Below are 27,791 nucleotides of genomic sequence, written 5' to 3'. Positions count from 1 at the left end.
AGACTGATTGATCCTGTCTTACCTCACTTCAAGAAACGTAAACGGCTTTTTGAAGTGACACACCTATTTATAGAATTGTATTTCATCATGCGTCCCTCTAGCCAATCAAAGGCATTGGTGTCAACATATTGACACGTGTCACGTGGAGCTTGACCAGTGTTAGCTTGGCTAGGGGCCATGCTCACACACGGCGGGACGAAGCGAAAACAGACACGGGACGGACAGAGCGCTGCTTGGGACGACAGCTTGGACAGAACCAGTCTCCTTCCGGGACAGACTTCAGTCTGGGTCTCAAACACTGCAAATGATGTCCTCGGTCACATCCGTCACACAGTAACATAGTCTCTGCGTCTCCTTTCCGTCTGCACAGTTTACAGCGAGCGTTGAAGAGAGACTTTGCCCAAATGATGCTCTTTTCCAAAGTGGACAGATGGACAAACACTTGGGAAAGACTGGAGCAGGACTGCAGAGATTCTCTCCAACGTTCCAAAACCATCTTACCACTGGCACTGCCATTGTCACTGTCACTGGACGGGTCGTAATTTTTTCTTCCTGTTTTTACCGTTCTTCTTGTCTTTCTTGGACTCCTCGCCGCCCAGAGGAACTTGGAGGAACCTGCGTTCGATTTCCTGTTCTATCTGAAACAGGGCATGAGCAAGGCAGTGGACGGTACTGTTCACTGGCTGAGAGTCATCCACCTCCATCTCCTCTCCACCATTCATCTCTCCGTTCTTTCTGCCATCAGCAGCCAGCAGTTCATATTGTCCTCTCTCCAATGCTGAACTCCATGTCTCTCTCTCCGTTATCTTCAGCGTTTCCAGATTTCCTTCGTAGATTCTTTCCTCAATGTCCAACAGCATATCTCTGAGTCGGCTCTCCACGAAACTCTCAGCTGTAGCAAGGGATTCTGGGGCCTTGGTTTTATAATTATATTTGACAGCAGCAGTGTTGTTCAGTATCTGTGTGATTCTGTCTTTCTCCTGGTGTAGCGTCTCCTTGAGGCTGCTCTCTCTGTGACCTCGCGGGTTCAATGCCTCCATCAGCTGCTCCACCTCCTCCACCGAGCTGTAGAAGGCCCATTGGTTGGGGCGTATGACTGGCAGGCAACTGGCAGGGATACAGGTGGGGCTATGTATGGTGTCCATCTGTGTGTCCTGCTGTCCTTCATTCTCCATCTGTTCATCCTGTAGAGATGCAGGGTGGGGTTCCAGCATGTCCTCCGTCAGCCCAAAGTAATCATCCTCCACAAACAGAGCACAGGTGGAAGGGAAAAAACAGTATTGTTTGTAGATTCTGTCTCTGCCCAGAGGAACGAGCGACGTACGACGGAAAGCCTTCTGGATACGATTTTTCTTCTTCTTGAACCTTCTGCTGTTCCTCCTCCAGCTCTTCAGCTGTGAGGCTGACAGGGGCAACTGTGGAGGAGACTGCCTGATGTCCCTGTTGTAGATGAGTATGCTTTCTTAGCTTTGGCCTTCTGCGCCTTTGCTTGACCAATGTTAGGTGTTCTCGGAGGGACACACACAGGCACGGACGGGTGACTTGGACTGGAAGGTACCGTTCCAATCAAGACTGATTGATCCTGTCTTACCTCACTTCAAGAAACGTAAACGGCTTTTTGAAGTGACACACCTATTTATAGAATTGTATTTCATCATGCGTCCCTCTAGCCAATCAAAGGCATTGGTGTCAACATATTGACACGTGTCACGTGGAGCTTGACCAGTGTTAGCTTGGCTAGGGGCCATGCTCACACACGGCGGGACGAAGCGAAAACAGACACGGGACGGACAGAGCGCTGCTTGGGACGACAGCTTGGACAGAACCAGTCTCCTTCCGGGACAGACTTCAGTCTGGGTCTCAAACACTGCAAATGATGTCCTCGGTCACATCCGTCACACAGTAACATAGTCTCTGCGTCTCCTTTCCGTCTGCACAGTTTACAGCGAGCGTTGAAGAGAGACTTTGCCCAAATGATGCTCTTTTCCAAAGTGGACAGATGGACAAACACTTGGGAAAGACTGGAGCAGGACTGCAGAGATTCTCTCCAACGTTCCAAAACCATCTTACCACTGGCACTGCCATTGTCACTGTCACTGGACGGGTCGTAATTTTTTCTTCCTGTTTTTACCGTTCTTCTTGTCTTTCTTGGACTCCTCGCCGCCCAGAGGAACTTGGAGGAACCTGCGTTCGATTTCCTGTTCTATCTGAAACAGGGCATGAGCAAGGCAGTGGACGGTACTGTTCACTGGCTGAGAGTCATCCACCTCCATCTCCTCTCCACCATTCATCTCTCCGTTCTTTCTGCCATCAGCAGCCAGCAGTTCATATTGTCCTCTCTCCAATGCTGAACTCCATGTCTCTCTCTCCGTTATCTTCAGCGTTTCCAGATTTCCTTCGTAGATTCTTTCCTCAATGTCCAACAGCATATCTCTGAGTCGGCTCTCCACGAAACTCTCAGCTGTAGCAAGGGATTCTGGGGCCTTGGTTTTATAATTATATTTGACAGCAGCAGTGTTGTTCAGTATCTGTGTGATTCTGTCTTTCTCCTGGTGTAGCGTCTCCTTGAGGCTGCTCTCTCTGTGACCTCGCGGGTTCAATGCCTCCATCAGCTGCTCCACCTCCTCCACCGAGCTGTAGAAGGCCCATTGGTTGGGGCGTATGACTGGCAGGCAACTGGCAGGGATACAGGTGGGGCTATGTATGGTGTCCATCTGTGTGTCCTGCTGTCCTTCATTCTCCATCTGTTCATCCTGTAGAGATGCAGGGTGGGGTTCCAGCATGTCCTCCGTCAGCCCAAAGTAATCATCCTCCACAAACAGAGCACAGGTGGAAGGGAAAAAACAGTATTGTTTGTAGATTCTGTCTCTGCCCAGAGGAACGAGCGACGTACGACGGAAAGCCTTCTGGATACGATTTTTCTTCTTCTTGAACCTTCTGCTGTTCCTCCTCCAGCTCTTCAGCTGTGAGGCTGACAGGGGCAACTGTGGAGGAGACTGCCTGATGTCCCTGTTGTAGATGAGTATGCTTTCTTAGCTTTGGCCTTCTGCGCCTTTGCTTGACCAATGTTAGGTGTTCTCAGAGGGACACACACACGCACGGACGGGTGATTTGGACTGGAAGGTACTGTTCCAATCAAGACTGATTGATCCTGTCTTACCTCACTTCAAAAAGTAGTGGCCTTTTGAAGTGACACACCTATTTATAGAATTTTATTTCGTCATGCGTCCCTCTAGCCAATCAAAAGCATTGGTGTCAACATATTGACACGTATCACGTGGAGCTTGACCAATGTTAGCTTGGCTAACAATGTTTGCTCACACACGGCGGGACGAAGCGAAAACATATTCTCCACCTACGGCGGAGACAATAAAGTACTTACTTGGTATATAAATGAGGAATTCATGATGAAGTAAATACTTAATAATGCTTAACTAATTGTAAATTGTGTTTAGTTGAAAGGTTTATAACTGTGTTTACTAATGCTTAGTAATGTATGAATAATGCTATACAAATGATGAATTAATGATAGATTAAGTGTTTTACTAGTGCTTAACTAATACTTAATAGTGTATAGTTGCAACATTTATAACTGTGTTTACTAATGCTTAGTAATGTATGAATAATGCTTTACTAATGATGAGTTCATGAGGAATTAAGCATTTACTAATGCTTAACTAATGCTTTATAGTGTATAGTTATTATAAAGTGCTACCGGAATGGGTTCTGTGATCGCCCTCCTCACGCCGATCGCCTCATTACACCCACGGGGGGGTCTCGTAGAATAAACCACTCCATAGTTATGGCCAGTTGAATGTGGCTTGTTTTCACCCAAAACAACAGAATACAGTACAGTACAAGCTGAGAAAATTGACTTTTATAAATTCTATAACACTACAGGAAACCAGCTTCATTTTTTTGTGATCACGTGATTTCTAGGTGTACCTCTTCTTCGGTTTGCCTACGAGTTGCCTAGGGCGCCACTAGGGGGGCCCTAGATTTTGCAGGCTCTAGGTGGCGCGGCGCTGTCAGACATAGGATAGGCTCCTGTCCTCTGTATTACTTTCTGTTTAAAAGAGACTGAGGTGCTCTTATTTTTAAGAGCACCTCCTAACTCTTACCCTGCCAGAGTTTTTTCAAAAAGTCTGTAGCCTCTGCCAGGGTTTTGACCGATTTTGGTACCTTTTCGCATAGCCACAGAATATTTTTCTCCAGTATGATTGATCCCAGATAATTTCTAATCACAGATGAGATCCAGGTGTGGTTTCACAAATGTCAACGAGGTCAATTTGACCTTGTTGTCATGTGTTGTTTGATGTTTGAAAATAGCTCAAAACCAGTAGTTTCAAACCAAAAAACATTGTGAATTGTTTGTCCGTTTCAATTTTAACATTGAAGTGGATGGAGCAGCAGATCTTTGGGAATTGTTATCTCCTTATTCGTTTGGAATATCGAAAAGGTGTCAATCTTAAATAATTAGAGAATCTTTTTAGAATTTTTTTTTTTTTCAAAGACGTTTTTAAACGTCTTTGGCAGGCAATAGCTGAAGGCCCAAAGACGTTTATAAACGTCTTTGGCAGTTATAGAGCTAAAGGTGTCTCGCACCATGTCGTCGAAGACCAGCCAGTAGACCCGCAGCACCTCCCGGGCGGAGGGCCGCAGGGCAGGGTCCGTCCTCTTACACTCCGCGTGGACCTGGGACAGGCGGGAGAGGACCATGTCGCCCCCGGCCACGCTCCCCATCAGGCGGCGAGTCACCCCCGGGATCTTCCAGACGTCCGTCTTCTCGTCGTAGGCGGGCATGAGCTTGTCGTCGAAGGCCAGGCCCTCGAACGGCCAGAGCATCTCCGGCGCCAACGAGTCCCCGATCATCTCCTGGTTGCAGCATTTGGCGCCCCTGGCGGCGGTCACCTTCCCCAGGCCGTCCAGGTCGTTGACCACCAAGCGGAAGTCGCTGGTCAGCAGGAACTGGGAGAGGGCCTTCTCAGGCGTGATGGAGTCGCACATGACGCGACGGCCCAAAGGGCTGTCGTGAAGGTAGCCGAGGACGGACACGTGGTCCGCGGCCAACCTCAGGCGTACCTGCCAGGTGTCGTGCTGCCGGTGTCTCTCCTGTGCCAGCACGGTGTCCAGCTTGTCCATGGAGCCCAGTGGGTGGTACTCGGTGACCATCATGTGCTCCTCCAGGCACAGGCCCACCAGCTGCACCACCAGGGGGCCCTGCAGGGCCTGCAGCTTGGCAGCACCATCGTGGAAGTTCCACCTGAACTCCTGAGAGGTCATTTTGGACAACGCCACCTTCTGACCTCTCCACTCTGACAGGAACACCCGCTTCACAACTCCCTGGCCGATCAGTTTCAAGCTACGCACCTCCGCGTTGATGTGCGGACACTGCAGCCAGGGAGAGCAGTTTGTCATGTTGCCCACTTTGAAGTGTCTGGGAGGGCAGCCCTCGTCTGTTGCGTTCGTCAATGCGTTGACGAACAGCAGAGCCGTCAGACCATAGACATATAAAGGTAGACGCCTCCTTCGGCTCTGAGGCATTTGTATCTCGGGCGCCATTTTAGAGGAGGCAAACTTCGGAATACAGACAATTTTGTCACCTACCTGAAAATGTACTGTATTCTGTTTACTAAAGAGCTGGAGAGACCTCTGTGCCCAAACAAACGCTTGTGCATTAGCCTGTAAAATAATGGAGTTTTATTGTGCAGGGGCACAAACGGGACGCAAAGCTCGGCCTATCCGTGAAGCCAATGGGATGGATGGATGGATGGATGGATGGATAGACAGACAGACAGATAGATGGATACTCCAGGGGAAATTCAGGCGCCAAAGACGGCACAGCAGTAACAATCACAGATACAGAACTTCTATGCCCTGTATCTGTGACTGTTACAAGTACAGTAGGTACAGAAGAGTAACCTCACAGTAAAGACACAATGAATGATTAACTCATTCACTGCCAGACTTATTTCTGGCTGCGTTTGCCCACTGCCAGAGATTTTCGTTAATCTTACCTTTTCAACAGGTCACAGAATATTTATATCCAGTATGATCGCTCCAAGTAGTGTTGCTAAGCACATAGGGTTCCACTGTACTGCCGTGAGAAGAAAAAAGAAACTGACCGGGAGTCCTCCCTCCCTTCTTACAGGCTATTGAATATAGCATGCCTGGTCAAAATGCAGGGGAAAAGAAACACTAAACAGGAAGCGGGGGGGGGGGGGGGGGGGGTTTGATCACGTGAACTGGATCTGTTTGACTTGAGGGTGAAAATGACAATAAAGTACTTACTTGGTATATAAATGAGGAATTCATGATGAAGTAAATACTTAATAATGCTTAACTAATTGTAAATTGTGTTTAGTTGAAAGGTTTATAACTGTGTTTACTAATGCTTAGTAATGTATGAATAATGCTATACAAATGATGAATTAATGATAGATCAAGTGTTTTACCAGTGCTTAACTAATACTTAATAGTGTATAGTTGCAACATTTATAACTGTGTTTACTAATGCTTAGTAATGTATGAATAATGCTTTACTAATGATGAGTTCATGAGGAATTAAGCATTTACTAATGCTTAACTAATGCTTTATAGTGTATAGTTATTATAAAGTGCTACCGGAAAAAGATATATTTTCCATTTGTAAAAAAAAATATGTATACTTTTTGTGTAAATGGGTATACACAGTATGTCTATAGTCATTAAACAAAACAGGTCTTTCAGATTTTTCATTTCATTTCATTTTCATATTCCATCCTGATTGGCTAAGAATGGCTTCCAAAGTTTGCAGGAATTCTCCGTTTTGAACAAAATGCCTCAAATAATGAAATGAACACAGCGAGCGATTTCCGTGAAATGTTGCACACACATTCCCACTAGGGAATGACCTGGAATTTTGTGATATTTACTAGTTTGTATCTGCAATTCTACGTGTAAAGGGTTTAATTTGCATTTCTGAATAAACCAATAGACATTCATTCCTTCTTCTAGACTAGTCATGACATTTTGAGTCATGGTTCACTTCACACAATTCACACAAAAATGCAAATCAGTTTGCATTACTAATAATATGATTGGCCATTCTGCATAAAGAGTACTTTTACATTTGGTTCTGTACAGTAAGTATTTTTATGGCAAATGCTTACTATTAGTATTATTATGAGTATTTCTACCTTGCATTATTGACACCTTTACTTAAGTAAAGCATCTGAGCACCTCTCCACTGCATTTCACCATTCTCCATTTCCATTCTCTGGATGAGTAAACTGTCAAATGTGAAGGTATTTTGACATGCTTTTGTCAATAAGCCATGAATGGTTAAAGGCTAACTCCCATACTGTATGCCAGTGGTTCTCAACCGGTGTGGGGGGGGGGGGGGGGAGTGAAGTGACAATTGAATTTAAGGACTTTTAAGACCTTTTTAATACCGCACAAAAAAAATGAAAGAAAAGAAAAAAGACCACTGCATTAAAAGTAATCAACACACTATACTATACTATATCAACAAGCAATACTATAACAACTATAAAATTGTCGAATGATTGTCAAATATTGTGAACATAGACGATTTACAAGCTCACAGTGCCTCGCAGTGCGAGGCGTTGTGAGCTTGTAGATCTGCTATTTTCATTTTTCTTTTATCTGTGGAACTGAGTAACACAATTTAATGCCGCAATTACTACAATTCCAAGTGCTTGTAAAAATTATGATTTATTTTGGGGGGGGCGGCCTGAAAAGGTTGAGAACCACTGCTGTATGCGGTGAGTATACGGTGCATTTGACAAACATAGACTATATAGGCTGGGTGTGGCTGTGATTTAGTAACTCATCTATTGAAAATCTATTTGCCTACTTTATCTTTGAGATGGGTTCACAGACAAAGCAATTTGCACTCTTTATTTAGACTGTCCATTTAATGTATGCCTGTGATCAGAGGCAGACGAGTTCAAAGTTGCTAACTGTCAATCTTCTGTGTTAAAAGGAAAATGGGCCAGTCTAGGGGGAAATTGCCTGGGTAGTCTTCAGAGAAAATTAACAGCTACAGCATTTTAAACATCCATGTTGCAATCAGTCTGGTGCAGTGAAAAACATTTCACTGACAACAGCCAGCACCTCTCCTACAAAGTCACTTCTCTTGGACAAAATCATGAACAATCTAACAGCTGCATATTATTCTCATGAACACCTGTTAATTTATGGTACAGTAAAATTGTGTTGCGCGTACAGTAAGGCCATATACTTTCTACTGTTATCATCAATTTCCCTTTTGTGCTAAAACACATGAACATGTAGCCTAAACATAATTGTCTCCGCCAGGCCGAAAGGCATGGCGAGAGTATGTTTTGCCCCCTGTCCGTCCGTCCGTCTGTCCGTCCGTGTGTGTGTCATTCTGTCTGTGTACAGCTAATCTCCGGCACCGTTGGCTTGATTGCAGCGAAACTGTGCACACACACTCCCTGGATGACACAGCAGAACCTCTGCCCCAAATTTTTCACATGGGCCTTTTATAGCGCCACCAGGAGGCCGATTTGTGCAAAACATATTTTTTGACAGTACTCCTACAGATTTTGTCCAAAAATCCCACAAATCGGTACACAGTATTTCTATAGTCATTAAACAAAACGAGTCTTTCAGATTTTTCATATTCCACCCTGATTGGCTAAAAATGGCTTCCAAAGTTTGCAGGAGTGCTCCGTTTTGAACAAAATGCCTCAAATCATGAACACAGCATGCAATTCCCTTGAAATTTACAATGGCTTCTTTTCCTAGGAGTAGACACACCTCGGCTTCCAATCCCAGGTGGCTGGTGTGTCTGCAACTCTCTTCGTTCTCCACCCTTGCTCCGTGGTTACTGTGGCACAACCTTCCCCTTGGCTGTCCTCTGTCCTTCTGGCTGTGTGCCTGCGTTCTCTTGCCCTGTCTCTCTTTCAAAAGGCCCGCCTCCACCTTTATACCCCCCAAACCACACCTTTCTCTCTTTTCATTTATCCATGGTGACATCATGTCTGGGGCATTGGCCATGAACGTGTCCCTTGGGCGTGACCCCGCTGTCACCTAGAGCCATTCACAGTTCAAGGGCGGATTGACTGAGGGACCGGGGGAAAAACATTGTTCAGTGCAAAAACGGTTATACAGAAATAAATTAAGATGATGGTTTAGTGGGAAATAATTACACAGTAGGCATCAAATAAAAGCAAATACAAATTTTTAAGAAAACCCCTGTTTCAACCTTGTCACATTATGTTTGTATGACCTCATTTTTATGGTTTATATTGTAAGAGCAAATTTTATGTGATTTATCTGTCCTATAGTTCTTACGTGTCTGTCCAGAAAATAAGGTGTTTCTACAACTGAAGGAAAGGAAAACAACTTTATGTTCAAACAAGGTCTAAGGCTGAGCATAAATAAAAACTTACGGAAACATCATTACGCTTCACCATTCTCTGGCTTGGGTTCGCTACATATAGTAAGGCCATATGTTTTCTACTGTTATCATCGATTTCCCTTTTGTGCTAGAAAACATGAACATGTTAACATAATTTTATTATTTGTTATTATGTTTGTTATTATGTTTTGTCAGTGTTAGACCAGATGTCTTCAACAGCGGTTCCGGGACCCCTAGGGGGTCCTCGGATTTACCACACGGGGCACGCCAAAGTTTGTGTGATGTCGGAAAATACACATTAAGGACCCCTTAGCTGAGAGAGAGATGAAGCAGGGACCCCCCACTACAAAATTGAGACAGCTTCATAGACTTTGACAGCACTATCATCAGCGTATGTTGGATTAATCTGCATTTTCAGACATTTAACCCACTTGAACCGTCAATACTGAGTCTGCTCTTTTTCCCCCCTCTACACCAAACCTCTTTGCCATAAATAGCAGATCTACAACCTCACAACGCCTCGCAGAGCGAGCGTTACTTGTGAGCTTGTAGATCTGCTATTTTTGGCTAATGTTCCACTCAGAATAGGGACGCTAGGGTTCAAGTGGTTAATGTAAAAAAACATGATCCTATCACTCAAAGATTTGGGGGCCCCCCTGTAGTAACTCTGAGGACCCCCTAGGGGTCCCGGACCCCCTATTGAAGACCCCTGCCTTACATGTTATTTTAGACTAAATACTGTAGGCCTACTTGTTAGCAAGTTTATGCAAGCTATGGATGATAACAAGGTCATTCTCATTCCCAGTGTTGTGTCCTTCCTTTTTATTCATTGATTGCCTATACATCAAAGTTCATCATGCCAATAATGGTCTTCATAATGGCAGGTTAGTTGTATTGATTTTGATAACAAGGGTGAACCATGACAGCAGCGGCCTTTCATTTTGACGACATTATTTGGATTGTTTGCACAAAGCCAATCCTGTCTATTATGAATATATTAAAGCATTCCCAGCTTATTTGTTTTCCCCCCATTTTCTGAAAAGTAAGTTTTAGACTTGGGGTTTCAGTATTGATACTTTTACTTAAGTAAAACATGTGAGTACTACTTCCATCACTGTGAATGATGCAGGCGGGCTGACTGTAGTTAGAATGTATCCATTCAGCCAGCCAGCAGAGCAGAGCAGCACGCTGCTTTGGCTTACATGCATAATTCATGACACATTCTTTTTAGGGTTTTTTTCTCGCCTCAGAAGGACACATTAAATATTTGTTAACTTATAAAAGCATCATGCAACTCAACTCTCTGCGCCTATAAGCACTATTAATTTTCCACACACGACTTGCTGTAAAGTTCCATCTGCCTCTGCCATCGCCTTTTATTGTGGCAAAGAAGGAGGGATTCAGATGTTGTCGCTGTCGGGGTGGAAACCTCGTTTATTTATGAAACCCACAGACACACTCAACCAATTTCACTTAGCAGATCTACAAGATATACTGTAGTAATAGCAGATCTACAAGCTCGAGCTTGCATCTGCTATTTTCACTACTTTTGTGCGACTTGTGCAATGATGAACTAGTGCCTTGAAAAAAGTTATGAAAGTCTGCCATGAAATTCAATGCTGTGCTGTATGGTCCGGTCTACATGTTTCTGTTTTCAAAATATGACTGTTCTAGTCAGGAAAAAAAAAACACAAATTCCTAAATTTGGCGAATGGGAATAATTGTCTTTGCACTGATAAGAGTTTTTCTTTGAAATCCAATTAAAACTGCAATTGTTTTCTTCCACTGAAACCAGTGGGAATGACATACTGTCATATTTACAATGCTTTGTTTCATTTGCACCATTGTTAAATGGCTTCAGGAACTGAGGATAACTTTCAATACTGTAAAAAAAAGTATAACAATAAATCATGTTTAATCACTAAACAGCCAGTGTAAGTATTCTTAATCAATGTTCATTCCATGCATGTAGATTGGGTAATTACATTATAAATAGAATAAGGCTTCTCTTTCCCTCACCGTGATTAATTGGGTTTGATAATATTGCACAGTAGAAACAACATTCCATTACACATTCAAACATCTTCAGACAAATTAACATGAAAGAAGCCTCTAAACAGAAGAGACTACAATGCGCTTTTTGTCTCCTGTTTCAAAATCCAAACAAAGCACATTTCCACGTAAATTGGGTCATTCTGCAGAGTTAAAAGCAGGACATCCAGAATGTAGGCTATACTGGCAACTGAGCTGGCACAAACTGAAGAGTCAAAATACTTTTTATCATCAGTCTTTTAGAGCAAAACTGATCGTACTGTAATTGACTAAAAAACAGTGGTTCTCAACGGCCCACTGGTGGGCCATGAGGGTATTGCAATGCTTTTTGTTTCTTTGTTTAAACCTTGAAAAAGGTGTTTTCATAGTGATACCATTAAATGAGAACTTAACGTGTACTATGTTAGTTCCATTGATCTAAGCTGGAAAACAATCAATTGCTTGATCATAACATGCTCTGAAAATACACCATCTGACTACTTTAATCGGCTACCGTGTCAAGTGGTCCCATGGGTGGGCCGAGAACGCTTTTGAGATTTAAAAAATATATATATCCAAGGAAAAGTTTGAGAACGTTTGGTTACGTTGTAACCTTTGTTCTCTGAGTGAAGAGACTATATCTCTCCACCCAACATATTTCATATGTATGGGGAATGACCCCACCTCACTTGTGATGTGGATATTTCTTTAAGACACACCAGTCCTACTGGCATGCACGGGTATATAAGCCCCAGGTGTGCGTGATTACACTGGTTTCACTTGATCGACACCGCTTCCGAGCGACGTCGAGGTGGAGAGATAGTCTCTTCACTACCCCAGAGCCAACATATTACAGTATAAGACAAAACAAAAAGACCTGTCCAAGAGTCCGACACAATGCAGTGTGTAATGCAAGTGATGTAATGTTCATGATTACATCATGTAAAAAGCAAGTTGGGAATATTTAAAATATTCACAAGTATGTTGAATTTTTTATATTTACAACCCCCGGGGCGGCTGGACAGCCAGACGCCATCCGTCGCTAAATGCTCAGGCGCAAGACGCTACCCAGAGCCTGACCAAGACCAGTGACCACAGGGGTGAGGGGCCGCTCAAGCAGTTCCATTAAGTTTTAGTCATCTTAAATGTTATACTTTTTGTCTAGTTTTAGTCGGCTAAATATCATAGGATTATAGTCGACTAAATCTACTATTGATTTAGTCGACTAAGATGTATATTTTGGCGGGCCTTGATGGCGTCATGGCTGATTTTACACTTGGTTGCATGCTGTAAATAGCCGATCTACAAGCTCACGACGCGTTGTGAGCTTGTAGATCTGCTATTTTCAGAGCGCAGCGCCCGAGCGCAGCGCCCGAGCGCAACCAAGCAGAAAATGACTTGTCTTTTAGTTCTACTGGATCTCTTCTCCACTATTCCCTCACTAACATTATAGTCTAGTTTTTATTTGTTGACAAAATTTCAATATATTTAGTCTTAGTTTTAGTTGTCATAGCTTAGTTTTTATTTAGTTTTAATTTAGTTCTCGTGAGTGAAAAAAGGTAGCGGATGCAGCCGTGTTCAGTAATGTAGAACCGGGTGAAAATATAGACGGAGTCGACCATGTCGCTGCTGTACAGATCTCTGTCAGAGACGCACCGTTCCACAGCGCTCAGGAGGCCGCCACCCCATATGCTCATATGGTGCGCCGAATAGAGCGCGTGTCCTGTAACCTTCACACGCCTTGCGTGAACCGACAGGTAGATAAACTCCATCCCCAATTACCACACAGACAAAGACGTTCCAGTTGAGGATCTTTACTGTAGCAACTGGCAGTAGGGTAAAACTGACAGAAAGAAAAACATACATACAGTCACATGTCAGTCATGTGCATAAATCACATAAATGCTAGTACAAGGTAAGTATGAATGTATCACAAAGTTACACAAAGCTTCCAAATGTTCCATAAACAAAGGCTAAGGTAAGTATAATGTTGCACAAATACAATGTATCAGCACACATTCTTAATCAGCAGGTACAAACATTTTACCTATCAAAGAATACAGTGTCTGTATTAAATCCACACATGAACTTGAACAAATGTCTCTTAATTTTAAGAACATGCATAAAACAAAGTCAAAGTCTTTTTAACTCTTACCAACGATGCTTTCAAAGATCTGAACGTATAAAGAAGAGAGAAGAAAAGACACATCCTTCTCTGGGCTTGGTACAGGTAAAACTGATCAGCTCTGCACTCTGTTAGACTAATCAGCAGTCTCTAATCAAACTTATTAGACACACCTGTTGGACTGCTTCGATAATAATGATTGCTAGGTCATGGTGACATCATCAATTACAACCTTACAGGGTAGCCATGCATTTACACACACCAACACACAGGGGGTGCTAAACAACAAAATAAAATACTGACTGACAGGGCAGCACAGCGTGTCTGATTCCCGAGCGGCTTTTCTTAAAGGAGGAGTTCACCCCAAAAAATGCTTATTTTCTATCAATTACACACCCCATGAAGCCTTGATTTCATGGATTTATTTTTGTTTTTGTGGCATTCCTAAGACAATAATTTGATGACCGTGTGTATTTCCGGTAGGAGACACAAATAATCTACTTTGTGTCTCCTACCGGATACATTAGCCGGTAGGAGACGGGAATCAAATTATTAGCTTAGGAATGCGACAAAAACAAAAAATTATCCATGGATTCAAGGCTTCATAGGGTGTGCAATTGATAGAAAATAAGTCATTTTTTGGGTGAACTACTCCTTTAATTAGTTTGTTTTACCTACAAACGAGCCATGACGGCAACCCAGAGAGGAGCGACTCAACACCAGCTCTCTGGACTGCACCCTGCAGCGGATTAACTTGGCTGCCAACTCGTAAGTAGTTTTCTCCCCAAAAAAAACTGCTCTTTGATACTTTAGCTCTACATTTCTGCTAAGAAAGACCCACGTCTTGGACTGCTTGGTGGAGGTCAAAAAATCTGTGTAATCATGTACACCTGGGCCTTATACCGGTGCGTGCCAGTACGACTGATGTGTCTTAAAGAAACATCCATGTCACAAGTGAGGTGGGGTCATTCCCCATACACATGAAATATGTTGGGTGGAGAGATGGTCTCGATACGATAGAGAGAACCAGCGGTTCTCAAACTTTTTCATGTTGCTGTAGGCCTAATTGAACAGGTTATGCTATAAATAATGTGAGGTGTTTTTAAAATATTGCCCCTTTTTTAATTTGCATGTGCATTAGATGTGACAGCAGGTTGCAGACTATCCACCACATTTATTGTGTGTGCGTGCGTGTGTGCGTGCGTGTGAGAGAGAGAGAGACCGAGAGAGAGAGAGAGAGATGGGAGGTTGATTCACTCTTTTTTTATCTTTTTACAATGTGTGCACTATTGGAGAGATTCTGCCTGATGAAGGGTTTGAGTTCAGCATCAGTTCAGACTGCTTTAACAACCCTATACTTATTTGACTGTATTCCCATGGGTCCTAAATGACCATATTCCCATGGGCGCTATACTTAATTGACCGTATGGTTCCCATGGTTTGCTCAATGTATCTTCACTGAAAATAGCAGTAGGTAGATAGAGGATTTAGATGATGGATGGATAGATGGATGGATGGATCCAGATATTCACATTGTTGCTGTCAGGCAGAAACTTTATTTTGACATGTGTTTTCTCTTAAATTAACGCCCTTCTTCATCATATTGTACTACAGCGTCACACAAAAGCATCAAAAGTAGCAGATCTACAAGCTCGAAACACGGCGCGACATGTTTTGAGCTTGTAGATCTAATACTTTTGCAACTTTTTTAAAAATTTGAATCCTGAAAAGTAAAGTTTTGGACATATGACGTTTCCACCCAACAGAGACGATACACAGATAAAATAAATAAGTAGGCGTGTGCGTGAAACGTTCAATAACAACGTTTCTGGACCACAAAAAAGTAACTTTTTTACATTTTCGTTGCATTTCAACGTTTTGGTTTATGGTTAGGTTTAGGGTTAGGTTTAGGGGTTAGGTTTAGGGGTTAGGTTTAGGGTTAGGTTTAGGGTTCGTTAGTATGCAGCGTAAAATCAACGCTTGACCCTACATGGTTCTCATCTGCGCACCACGTTCACATGCAACGTTTTTGGGATAATAAATGTTATCATTTGTATCATCAGCTCGTAGCACTTGCCCTAGCCTTGACGACCTTGCAGGATTATGCAAAGGCTAAAATGTAACTTAGATAGCATGTTATGTAGAGTAGACAGATGCCAGGTCATTGTTGACCTGGTATCCTATAGTGTGTATAGTTTCAATGTACAGGCTGATGATAGGTTCTTGGTTTAGGTTTATGTATTAGTTATTATTAGATTATTGGTTTTCTGTATGTATTACTTTGTTATTAGATTACTATTTCTATGCATTTGTATTATTTATGTATTATGATGTATTATGATGTATTGTCTTGTGTACTTGCTTACTGTAAATCGCTCTGGATTAAGCGCATCTGCTAAATGCCTATACTGTAAACTGTATCACTGTACTTTTCTGCAAAACGTACTGTGACAACGTTTTCTCTGGCGACCAGGCTGGCGTGTGCGTGGGCTTGGGCGTGTGAGTGCAGTCAGTGAGACAGAGTGCAGGGAGCAGGTAGAGTTCTCCTGCTTGGCTAGGGACAATGTGTTGATTGAGTTTGGCAGCTGAATCTGGGTTTTCTACACTAGCATACCTAATACAGAAGGACACTAAATGTGAAGCTTGACCTCGGAATGGCAGCTTCCAGCAGCCAAGCCCGGAATAGATCTGTTCGTTGAAAACCTCAACCAACCACCACGTACCTCTCATTAGTTTTCATTGTGCTCTAGATTAAATATTATATAGGGGCGGCCATAGCTGAGTGGTTAGTGAGCCCGCCTAGGGAGCCAGAGGCCCTGGTTGCCCCAGGTTTGATTCCAGGCCAGACCAGCATATGTGTCGATGACATGAAATTTGTCCCTGAGCAAGACTCTTAACCCCTAATTGCTCACAGGTTCTCATTGGAAACAAGACCGCAAGGACTTTCATGAACAACCTGTTAAAAGGAATTATCCTTATCCTTATACATATATCGTTGCTGTCGTGCATTAATGTATTGTATAATGTATTGTGACCGGTAGAAGGTTCAGGTAGGAAAAGCACCCTGAAAGAGAACCCGGAAGAGAGCTTCAATTCCAGTGCCGATTCCTTGGGGCTTGGTCTTGTCTCATCTGTCCTTTAATTGGCAACGGTACTGTAGTTCACCTGTGTCCTGTTCAGAGGTATTTATAACCTCTGTGCTTGGTGTTCCCCTGGCAGTTTGAAGCAGTGGTGTAAAGTAACTAAGTACATGTACTCAAGTGCTGTACTTAGGTACAATTTTGAGGTATTCTTAATTAAATGGAGTATTTTCAGTACTTCTACTCCACTACATCTCGGAGGCAAATATTGTACTTTTACTCCATTACAATTATTTGAAAACTTACTAGTTACTTTGCAATTATCAATTAATATATTATAAAACATACATTAACCACTTTAGCCCTATTTTATACATAGGCTATTTGAAAATAGCCGATCTACAAGCTCACAACGCGACGCGTTGTGAGCTTGTAGATCTGCTATTTTCGAACATTTTAATACTTTTACTTTTGGTACTTTAAGTACATTTTGATACCAATACTTTTGTACTTTTACTCAAGTAAATTTTGAATTCCAGTTCCTTTACTTGTAACGGAGTATTTCTATACTGCAGTATTCTTGATACTTTTACTTAAGTAAAATATCTGAGTACTTTTTCCACCACTGGTTTGTAGCAGTGGTTACTATTATGTATTGTTATGTCCCGCCAGCTTCACTGCATTGTAAGTTTTGTGTTCTGTTCATTAAATCATCATTGGCCACACAGACCCAGAAATCTCTCAGTCGAGCTCTAGAATGGTGCTCTATGTTTGGGTTTAAGGTTGTGGGACAGAGGACAGAGGGTAAGACATGGACAGTTGAGAAATGGAAAGGAAAGCCTAGAATATTTTGTTCGTTTTAAAGTATTACAACATCGTATGAGGTGGTTGTTTCATTATAAGCCCTCTTAAGATCCCCTGATACTACAGTATAGCCATCGATGATAATAAACATGCACGTTATGACATTTTTCTGGTTCTACTCAGGCTCACCAAGGCCCTTGTCATTTGAGTTTATCACACGCTTAATTTACTCCCCAAAGCACCAAATCAATGAAGTGAAATGTGTAATTTGAAACATTTCATGATCAATATGCAAACCACACCGGAAACCAAAGCTCAGCCATGTATTTGTTCTGGATATTGAACAGTAGATGCTCTGTGGTCAAACATGCAGGAGAAAATTATGTCCCAATGGCAGTTTTTAACCACTTGAACCATAGCATCCATACGGTCGTTGTTGAGTGGTAGCTACATAATTTATGTCCAAAACTGTTACTTTTCAGGAAATGGGGGAAAAAATAACCTGTGTAACAGAGAGGACCTCTGTTACTGATGTTTGGCACTTTATAGCAGTTTGCACAGTTGCATTGTGCACATGATTTTATTATTGAATGATTATCATGCGGGTGTAATGTGTAATGTATGAGTGCAATAGAGAGGGTAATGCTAAGTCATGATTGAAAGCTTAACATGTACCAAGTGGTTATGTTCTGGACCAAGTCAGAATGGCAGTTGTGGGGGTTGTGATATCATTTGTAATTGTAAGGATGTTGTAGTAGTGTGAAGAATGTATATTTACTTGTTGTTCACTAAGTTTTAAGATAATATGTGGGTTTATGTATTTATTGTATCCTCTATTTATTGTATGCACTTATTTAGAATGCACCCCTTACAGTGGTATAGTCCAGGCTGGCTCATTAGCTCAGCTGAGCATAAAAGGTGGCCACTTGTCAATTGATCAGAGTCTGTGTGGAGGGAGAAGAGCTGCATGTGATGTTCTTGTCCTTTTTGTATGTTCAATGAATGAATGGCCTCTGCTTCCAGCCGCTAAATGGCTCAATCTCACAAATGGATGTAATAGTTATAATTTAGTCACAAGCTCGTTAATACTTTTAATTGTAAAACCCAAAGACACACAGTAAACTCTTTCATTTGACTTAAAAAATAAAAACTCGAACACACCCCAAATTGCCGATCTACAAGCTTACAATGCGTCGCATCGCGGCATGTTGTGTGCTTCTAGATTTAGCTACTTTTGTGTGACACTGTAATATGATGTGTGTACGGGTATTTAACAAAAATAATACATTTACGGAGAGGAAAAAAACAACATACCTGAGATATGTAGATACCAGGTTTCTTCTACCCTACAGCGATGATATTCTAGGGGTTAAAATAACCGATCTACATGCTTGCAATACGTCACCAGCTTGTAGATCGTCTATTTACGGCAAATATATTTAGTGTAGAGCGAAAAGAGTAGGGGTCCTAGGCTAGAGCCCTTTGGGAATCCGGTCAGCTATGGGTTTAAGTGAATTGAACAAGGCACTTTGAAACAATTCCACACTTCAGCTCTTTTCCTCTCAGAACCATTACCGTAGTGTTGTTCTAATTAAGCAATCTGGGTAAGTTAATTAATAACGGTAAAAAAAAAGCGTAATCTATCTCAATTGCTATTGAATTTGATAGGATATCAATTTCCATTTTCGCTGCTAATTGAAGCTATGTTTCAAAAAAGATGAAAATCAATACATCACGGTCTCCTTCCCTGTGACTTTCATGTGTTCCTGTAACTCGTTTAGCCAATGTTCATGTGCACTACTGAGCACATCACACACATTGATCCTCGGCCAGCATTGACCCGTTTATCTGTTGCTCGTAGTATAATGAAATCTATGCCACTGCACGTAATTTAGACAAAGATATTCAAAGAGAAGCATGACGGACAAACCCAACTTGCTTTTACATGATGTAATTATGAATGTTATACATCACTTTGTTCTGCATTGTGTCTGACTCTTGGACAGGTCTTTTTTTGTCTCATACCGTAGAAATAAATTATTTATTGGGAGATGTTTTAGACAATAATAATTGTGCCCCCTTTAGTTGCTGTTGGGGTATTTGCCAAGTACATTTGCTCATACCGTACCTGAGATTTGTCCTCTGCATTTATCCATCCTATTTATTAGGTGCAGTGGATGCTATTAATACAGCCCCTGGGGAGCGGTTGGGGAGCAGTGTCTTGCTCAAGGACATACTGTATGCCTGGAGGGGGGATTGAACCTGGGACCTTCCGATTCCCAGGCGGCTGCTCGCCCTCCTGAGCTGCGTGTCGCCCCATCAGGTTATCCTGTCCTGTTTACGGTTCAATAATTTTTAAGCAACACAATTAGTGAGAATGAATAATTCATTCATTATTTAATAATACATCCAGGTGTCATTGTTCTTTGTGGAGGTGAGGTGAACTGTGAGCTGGAATGCGAGTGAGAGTCCACAATAATTAGTCGCAATGTTCACACATTTCAATTACTTTCTGCCTCAGTCCAGAATGGCGACTACCCAGGTTGGCACAGTTCTCCCAATGCAAAAAACAATTAGCCTCCACTTCTGCCCATGGTAGTTCTTTGGTGTCACCATAGCCTCTCTGGGAGTTTGCCATACCTCCCTTTAGTACAGTTCATTGTCATTGAACCTTCGATATACAGCCCTTGCCGCTATGCGTCGGTGAGTTGAGTGCTAAAATTATTCATTGCAAAGTTGTTTGTTATGGTCAAATACAATCACCTACTGCCTGTGGCATATGGCTGTCAGAGTGGATGGGCCTTACCGTAGTGAGGAAATGCCAATGATTAATACAGTCACGACATGTGCGGACGCTGGAAAGTGAGAGAAACTGGTGTAGGTGAATGAGAGTAATAGTCAGGGCTGTTAGCAAAAAAATGTGTACAGGGCTGACAAAAGCGCCAATTTTTTTCTACATGCTCTCCATCACCATAAGTTTCATTTTGGACGGGGAGCCACGTCATCAAGATGGCAGAAGGCGGCCATCTTGGATTTCAAAGATGGCCACCATGTAATATCTATGAGTGCCAATATCTCGGCTTCCAAGCCACTTAGAAGTTCAATCTTGGTGTCAAAATATTTATTTTTGGGGTCAAGGAATTTGATAAAGCTATTGAGAATATCAGCAAGTGACTATTTCTGCCAATATTTGAACATTTGATTCATTCTGGCAATTATTCAGGTCGCTTAGGTCCAGATGTGGACACAGCGAACAAAACCACCAGATTCTTTCCACATGCTCCCCATCACCATAACTTTAAATATTTGGTAGGAGCCACATCATCAATCATTGGATTTCAAAGATGGCCACCATGTAATAGCTATAAGTGCCAATATCTCGGCTTCCAAGCCACTTAGAAGGTTAATCTTGGTGTCAAAGAATGCATTTTAGCTATTGAGAATACCACTTGATTTTTGTTTGTACCAAGTTCAAATAAATATGTTCATTCTAGCAATGCATATTTACATCATTTTCATCTTTGTTAGTGGTAGGACACCTTTAAACCTGGATAACCTTGTATTTCTGCAGCATGCGGTACGTGCATAAATGAAGCATTATGGTAACCTCCCACCGGATCGTTGCTCGTCTCTCTCTGTAAGCATGCAGTAACAGCCTGATTTGGTTATATTAGCCTCCAGCGTGGATGGGAATGCTCTGTGAGATCATTATGGATCATCATCATACATTCACAAATGCCGGTGTTTCTTAACTCATTCAGTGACCAGCTTATTTATGGAATTTTGGCTCTGATGCCACAGCCAAAATTCATTGTAAAAAAAAAAGTGCTTAGGAGCCGAGATACAGCCTTTTTCAGTAAGAAGTTAAACAAAGAGTGAATGGAACAGCAAATCTTCAAATCATCATATCTTGAGTTCTGAACATGTTTTTCCAAAAAAAAAAAAGTGGCACTCGGGACTTATATCAACGGACGTTTTAGACGTTAAGACTATCTAAGTCATTGAAACTCTTGTCACATAGTTTACAATGGAAACTTTTGTCACACTGTTTACAGTGGAAAGGTTTCTCTCTCTCCAGTGTGAATACGCTGGTGTTTCCTCAGACTACCTAACTCACTGAAACTCTTGTCACACTGTTTACAGTGGAAAGGCTTTTCTCCAGTGTGAATACGCTGGTGTTTCCTCAGAATACCTAACTCACTGAAACTCTTGTCACACTGTTTACAGTGGAAAGGTTTTTCTCCAGTGTGAATACGGTGGTGTTTTCTCAGACTACCTAACTCACTGAAACTCTTGTCACACTGTTTACAGTGGAAAGGCTTTTCTCCCGTGTGGACACGCTGGTGTGTGTTCAGGTGACTTATCTGATTGAAACTCTTGTCACACTGTTTACAGTGGAAAGGTTTCTCTCCAGTGTGAATACGCTGGTGTTTCCTCAGACTACCTAACTCACTGAAACTCTTGTCACACTGTTTACAGTGGAAAGGCTTTTCTCCCGTGTGGACACGCTGGTGTGTCTTCAGGTGACTTATCTGATTGAAACTCTTGTCACACTGTTTACAGTGGAAAGGTTTCTCTCCAGTGTGAATACGCTGGTGTTTCCTCAGACTACCTAACTCACTGAAACTCTTGTCACACTGTTTACAGTGGAAAGGCTTTTCTCCCGTGTGGACACGCTGGTGTATCCTCAGGTTACTTATCTGATTGAAACTCTTGTTACACTGTTTACAGTAGAAAGGTTTTTCTCCAGTGTGAATACGCTGGTGTTTTTTAAGACTATCTAAGACACTGAAACTCTTGTCACATAGTTTACAGTGGAAAGGTTTTTCTCCAGTGTGAATACGCTGGTGTGTCTTAAGACTATCTAAGACACTGAAACTCTTGTCACACTGTTTACAGTAGAAAGGCTTTTCTCCAGTGTGAATACGCTGGTGTGTCTTCAGGTGACTTATCTGATTGAAACTCTTGTCACACTGTTTACAGTGGAAAGGCTTTTCTCCCGTGTGGACACGCTGGTGCGTCTTCAGGTGACTTATCTGATTGAAACTCTTGTCACACTGTTTACAGTGGAAAGGTTTCTCTCCAGTGTGGACATGCTGGTGTCTGTTGAGATTACCTGACTTACTGAAACTTTTGTGACACTGTTTACAGATGTGAGTTTTCTTTCCTTTGTAAATCGTCTGATTTTTCTTTACATCTCCTGGTTGAGTTAAAACCTCTGTAAACCGTTGATGACTTTGAGATTTTGGTGGGTCTGTGTCTCCTTGTTTCCGGCTGGTTACAGAGATGACTATTTGCGGACGGGCCTCGGTTGAGGTCGTCGTGGCTCGGATGAGACGTGAAGGTACACTCAGAACAGGAGAGCTTAGTCTGGGAGGATTGGGACCACACTCCTCCCAGGAGTGGCGGTTCATGGTCAGCGCTGCTGCTGTACATGGACTGTGATGGGAACAGAGTTGTAGGTTCTGTTGAGGCTGGAAAATGTGCCCTCTCTATCTCCCTGTATTCTTTGTCTACCAAAGTTCATCTTCTGGTCTAGAGGTGGAAGTCTAAAGTAAATTCTCACCTCATATATCTGAGCAGAGCTTTGGTCTGACCTCACTCACAACATAATCGGTTGCCATGCATACCTAGCAACACCGATGTGTGCAGGATGCCGCCCCCTCCATAATTGAGCAAGAGTGATGTCATCAATATGACATCATCACCATGACGGCAGAGATCCACATCGAAGCCACGCCATGTGTTTCTCATTTTGTGTGTTTATCATTTACTAATTAGTCAAGTAAATGACAGTTTAAGTTAAGTTTGCGGCAACACGATGTGGTTTAAAACGTCTCACGGGTGATTATGGCGCACCGCTCGTATCAGATATATTGCCAGAATGAACCAAATGTCCAAATCATGGCAGAAATAGTCACTTGTTGATATTCCCATGGTGGCCATCTTTGAAATCCAAGATGGCCGCCTTCTGCCATCTTGATGACATGGCTCCCCGTCCAAAATGAAACTTATGGTGATGGAGAGCATATAGAAAAAATGTGGCGCTTTTGTCAGCCGTGTCCACATTTTCCTAAAATCTTGTCCTAAGCAACCTGACTATAACCCAGGAGAGCAACAGAGACACTTGTAACACTGTGTGAAAGATGGTAACACTGTCTGGAGAGGTGCAAGAGAGACACTTAGAAACCCTGTGTGAATGACTTCAACTTGAAGTTCATTGTCGCATCACAAGTTTACAGGTGTAAAATTGTGGGTGAAATCTTTGTTTTAGTTTTTTGGTACAAGCTCCCAACATTTCAGTTTGAACTAGATGGTTGCTCTCAGTGGAGCACTCTTCCAGGAGGCACGCCCTACGTCTATCCGTCTGCCTGGGTCATGTGACAATGACAATGACAACAACTATGACAAGGTACAGCGCAATGGGCTGAAGGCAGTGGTGGAAAAAGTACTCAATTGCTTTACTTAAGAGAAAGTATCAATACTGCAATGTAAAAATACGCTGTTACAAGTAAAAGTCTGGAATTCAAAATTGACTTGAGTAAGAGTACAAAAGTACTCATTATGCAGAATGTCCCATTTCAAGTTTTCAAACGTATACAAATATTTTGAAAATAGCAGATCTACAAGCTCACAATGCGTCACATCTTGTGGGCTTGTAGATCGGCTATTTTCAAACGGCCGAAATGTATATAGGGCTGAAGTGTTTAATGTATGCTCTGTAATAATAATCAAAATCTACAAAGTAACTAGCAACTAAATGTAGTAGAGTAAAAGTACAATATTTGGTTCCGAGATGTAGTGGAGTAGAAGTAAAAGTATTGGAAACTGGAAATACTCAAGTAAAGTACAAATACCTAAAAATTGTACTTAGTTACTTTCCACCACTGGTTGAAGGGATAACATATAGGGCTGTCATGAATCAATATGGGTTAGTCAGAGTCACAGGCTGTATGGAGACAGGTCTTTGGACAGTGAAAACATTAAAAAGTAGTGTGTGGCATGTTGTCATCATCACCAGAACAAACATGACATGACAATGTTATATCCTATGAAGGCCAATGCATATAGTCCAGATTGTTCACCAATCATCCGTCATGTCATGTAGATAGATGTACTGTTTGCTGTTTCCTTGTCCAAAGTTGCTAAGTATGTTATTTAGATCATGTGTGAAGTGTTCAGAGGCTAGGTTTGATGTTCACCTGGTATCCTAACTTTGTAGCAGTAGAGCTGCACTATGTAACTTTCCTGTTCTACCCCGGATTTGAACCCCGGTCTCCTGCACAAGTGCTGAAAATGTCACCATTGAGCCAATAGAGCCTCTAATATTATTCCGCGGTCTGGTGACGCTGTCGAAGGCGAGGTTTTCTCAGGTGAAAATCTAACTGGCCCAATGGGGATGAAAACGGCTGCACTGAACGATGGAGACTGAATGATGGAGTGAAACATCCATCAATTCAGGCTGAGTTCTACCTGCTTGATCAGGGGATGAATTGAATATTGACTTTCAGCTCAAATTTGAGTAAAACCAGAACCATGATGGTGTCAAAGGTCAAGTCTCAACTAGACACTGGATCTAAATGTCTCAATAGAAGAGCAGGGAGACAAAATACAACCACCCCAATTGTATAGGTTATAATATTGTATTAACATACTCTAACATGCAGATTGGACAAAATTACATTTTATTCATTACATTTGTTTTACACAGTGTCGCTTTAATTGTTCTTTTGGCATGCTACAACCGCTTACCTTGTTGTTGGTTGAATAAGGTTCTTGTCTCTGATCTACACTTTATAATTGGCTCTGGATAAGAGTTTCTGCTACATTAATAAAATGTAAATTGTACAATATGTCACAATTGAACATAACATTCGGCTTTGTTTTGATCCAGACAAGTTTTCATTTTAATTAACACTTTTAATTGACATTTAACTATTTCAAATGTAAACTAATTATGCATATCAGAGTAAGTAAACCAATGAAATGTGTGCCTTTTATTTATGTACAACATTTTGAAGATGCCGAGATAATCACAAATCGGAACAGCCGTTGCTTTCAAACAAAATGAATAATAACAGCACAGCTTCCCTGTACAAATGAAATGTATGTCAGACAGTTCACTGAATGAATGATGAGTTATCCTGCTAACTGCCTTGAATTCCCCTTCGTGGTTCCCATCCTTTTCTGGATCAGGGCCCACTCGCAATATCGTGACGGCCCTCCATTGGGCCCCAGCCCACTACACAGGCTGGGAATCACTGCAATACACCCAGTGGTTCTGAAACTTTTTCAGGTCAAGGACCCACAAATTGATATGTATCTGGCCACGGACCCCCATCTGAAAATGTGTTGTGCCAGGGACCTCCAGAAGAGAAGATTTATGTTTTTCTTTAAACATTTTCCAAAGATTTTAGATTTGTTTCACTGATTTTCAAAAATAGCAGATCTTCTGTACAAGCTCCCAGTGAGCTTGTAGATCTGCTATGTATAAATGGATAAAGTGGTTAAAATGATTGTAATGCTATGTTAACTACTTTTGCCCCAACCCCCCAGCCAGGCCAGCCCAGAGCAGCAGGTGGCGGTAATGCACCTTAATGAGATGGTTGCCACCGCCTTTAAAAACAAGGAAGGTGCAGTCTACGACAGTGTTTTGCCACGCACCCGAGCGTAAGTGTGTGACAAAATAGTGTCATAGACTGTATATACGCTCCCGCAACATGGCACAGGTCTTCTTCTTCTTTTTGGGGTTTTATGGCGGTTGGCATATTCGTGAACGTTGTATCAACGCCATCTACTGATACGTGTAATGCAAGTACACCGGAAACCCATTGATATGTTGCACACTCCGATCGGATATGGGACTCCCCACCCCCCTTACACCTATACATTAGAACGGAAGTGGTGGGCGTATCCAGGAATAAGGTGAATAACTTAGGTAATGAATGTGGATAACCAGAATGTATAAAAATCATTGGAATAGTCGGTGCATGATGATAAAATCCTAACTTTATTTTAGTTGCGACTGAGACAGAAGACTCAACTTTTTTTCTCCATGTGCATTTACTCTGGAAGATTCATGTGCCAGTATCAGTAGTCTAGTGCTGTTACAAGAATCTGTGCCTCAAAAACGAGCAGTGTAAAAGCCATTCACTTGGATGCATCAGTAATTTATTCTGGAGGGACTCCAGGTCTGATGTTGAAAACAGCCAAAGAAAAGTTTTATTCTCCACTTATCGCAATTGCTTACAGTTAATGCAAAAGAAGTGCCCAGCAGGACTTGAATGAAGTTTGTGGCCACGGATACCAGGAACCGGCTGAAGTTTGTTGCTGTCGGGCAGGAACATTTTATGTTCAAAACCATTACTTTTTAGGGGAGATTTTTTTTTTTCACTGGTTAAATATTAATGATACCCAGATTACCCATAGACAGATATAACCACTTTCAACCTGGCTGGCATCCCTATTTTGTGCATGTCATTATTGGCAACAGCTTGTGTGACACCATCATAATACAAAGCATAAAATAGGGCATTAAAACAACAAAAACACAACATGAAATATGGAGATTACAAGGTTTCTGCCCAAGTTTTCCCTTAAATGGGTGAAAATGAAAATGGATACATGCATTAGAAAACCATTGGAATGTCTTCAGGAGATTGAATAGTTTTTTTCTTTCTATGTTTGCATTATGGCATTGGGCCTTCAAGAACCCTCACCCCACGCTTTCTCCCTCTCTGATATGTGAATGCACGCACGCACCACACTTCTCGCACGGCACAGCCACTTGCTCGCCAGGGCTCAAGTCCGCTTCTGACACCGTGACTTGCATGTTGTAAAGGTCCTTACACACCGGGGCGAATTCTTCATGCGAATAAATACGTTTTTTTTTAAAACCTTATAAAGTCAATGCAAGCGTCCACATCAGTTTCGCGAAGCAAAAAAGCGTCTTTTAATTATTCGGAACGAGTCCGAATTTTGCGTATATTCGCATATTCGCCGGTGTGTAAGGACCTTAAGTCTTTCTTTAAGCAGATTTGTCAACCTATTGCGAGTTGGGAGAGAGAGCGGAACTTCTGCGTTCCCGTGTGGGTGGGACTACTGGGAGCCATGTAAAATGGGGTGACGGGGGATCCTGTCATGTCACGCGGGTGACGGAGTTGGATGTTTTCGCAACTTGTCACTATCACATCAAATCAAATCAAACTTTATTTATATAGCACATTTACAACAATCGACATTGACCAAAGTGGTGTACATGGAAGGCATCAACAAAACAGGCCTGTGCAACTGCAACAACACAAGAGACAAAAAAGTTCACTCAATGACACACACTCCCCCCCCCCCCCCCCCCCCCCCT

At 42.2% G+C, this 27,791-nt stretch overlaps 1 protein-coding gene across 1 annotated transcript in view; it reads right to left on the bottom strand.

The window, feature by feature from the left end:
- Positions 1–23,160, bottom strand: part of LOC308088359 (protein O-mannose kinase-like) — a gene marked incomplete at both ends in the record, with an annotated part of 33,865 nt that extends 10,705 nt beyond the window's left edge. Inside the window, 3 exons of the mRNA XM_080432777.1 lie at positions 4,606–5,456; positions 22,738–22,870; positions 23,140–23,160. Coding sequence (XP_080288903.1) covers positions 4,606–5,456; positions 22,738–22,870; positions 23,140–23,160 — 1,005 coding nt within the window. The remainder of the gene's footprint in view (positions 1–4,605; positions 5,457–22,737; positions 22,871–23,139) is intronic.
- Between the last annotated feature and the right edge of the window lie 4,631 nt (positions 23,161–27,791).

This window comes from Gymnoscopelus braueri (assembly GCF_963280865.1).
Source record: "Gymnoscopelus braueri genome assembly, chromosome: 1".
In the NCBI taxonomy this organism is placed as follows: Eukaryota; Metazoa; Chordata; class Actinopteri; order Myctophiformes; family Myctophidae; genus Gymnoscopelus; species Gymnoscopelus braueri.
This window is presented reverse-complemented; position numbering and strand designations above follow the sequence as displayed.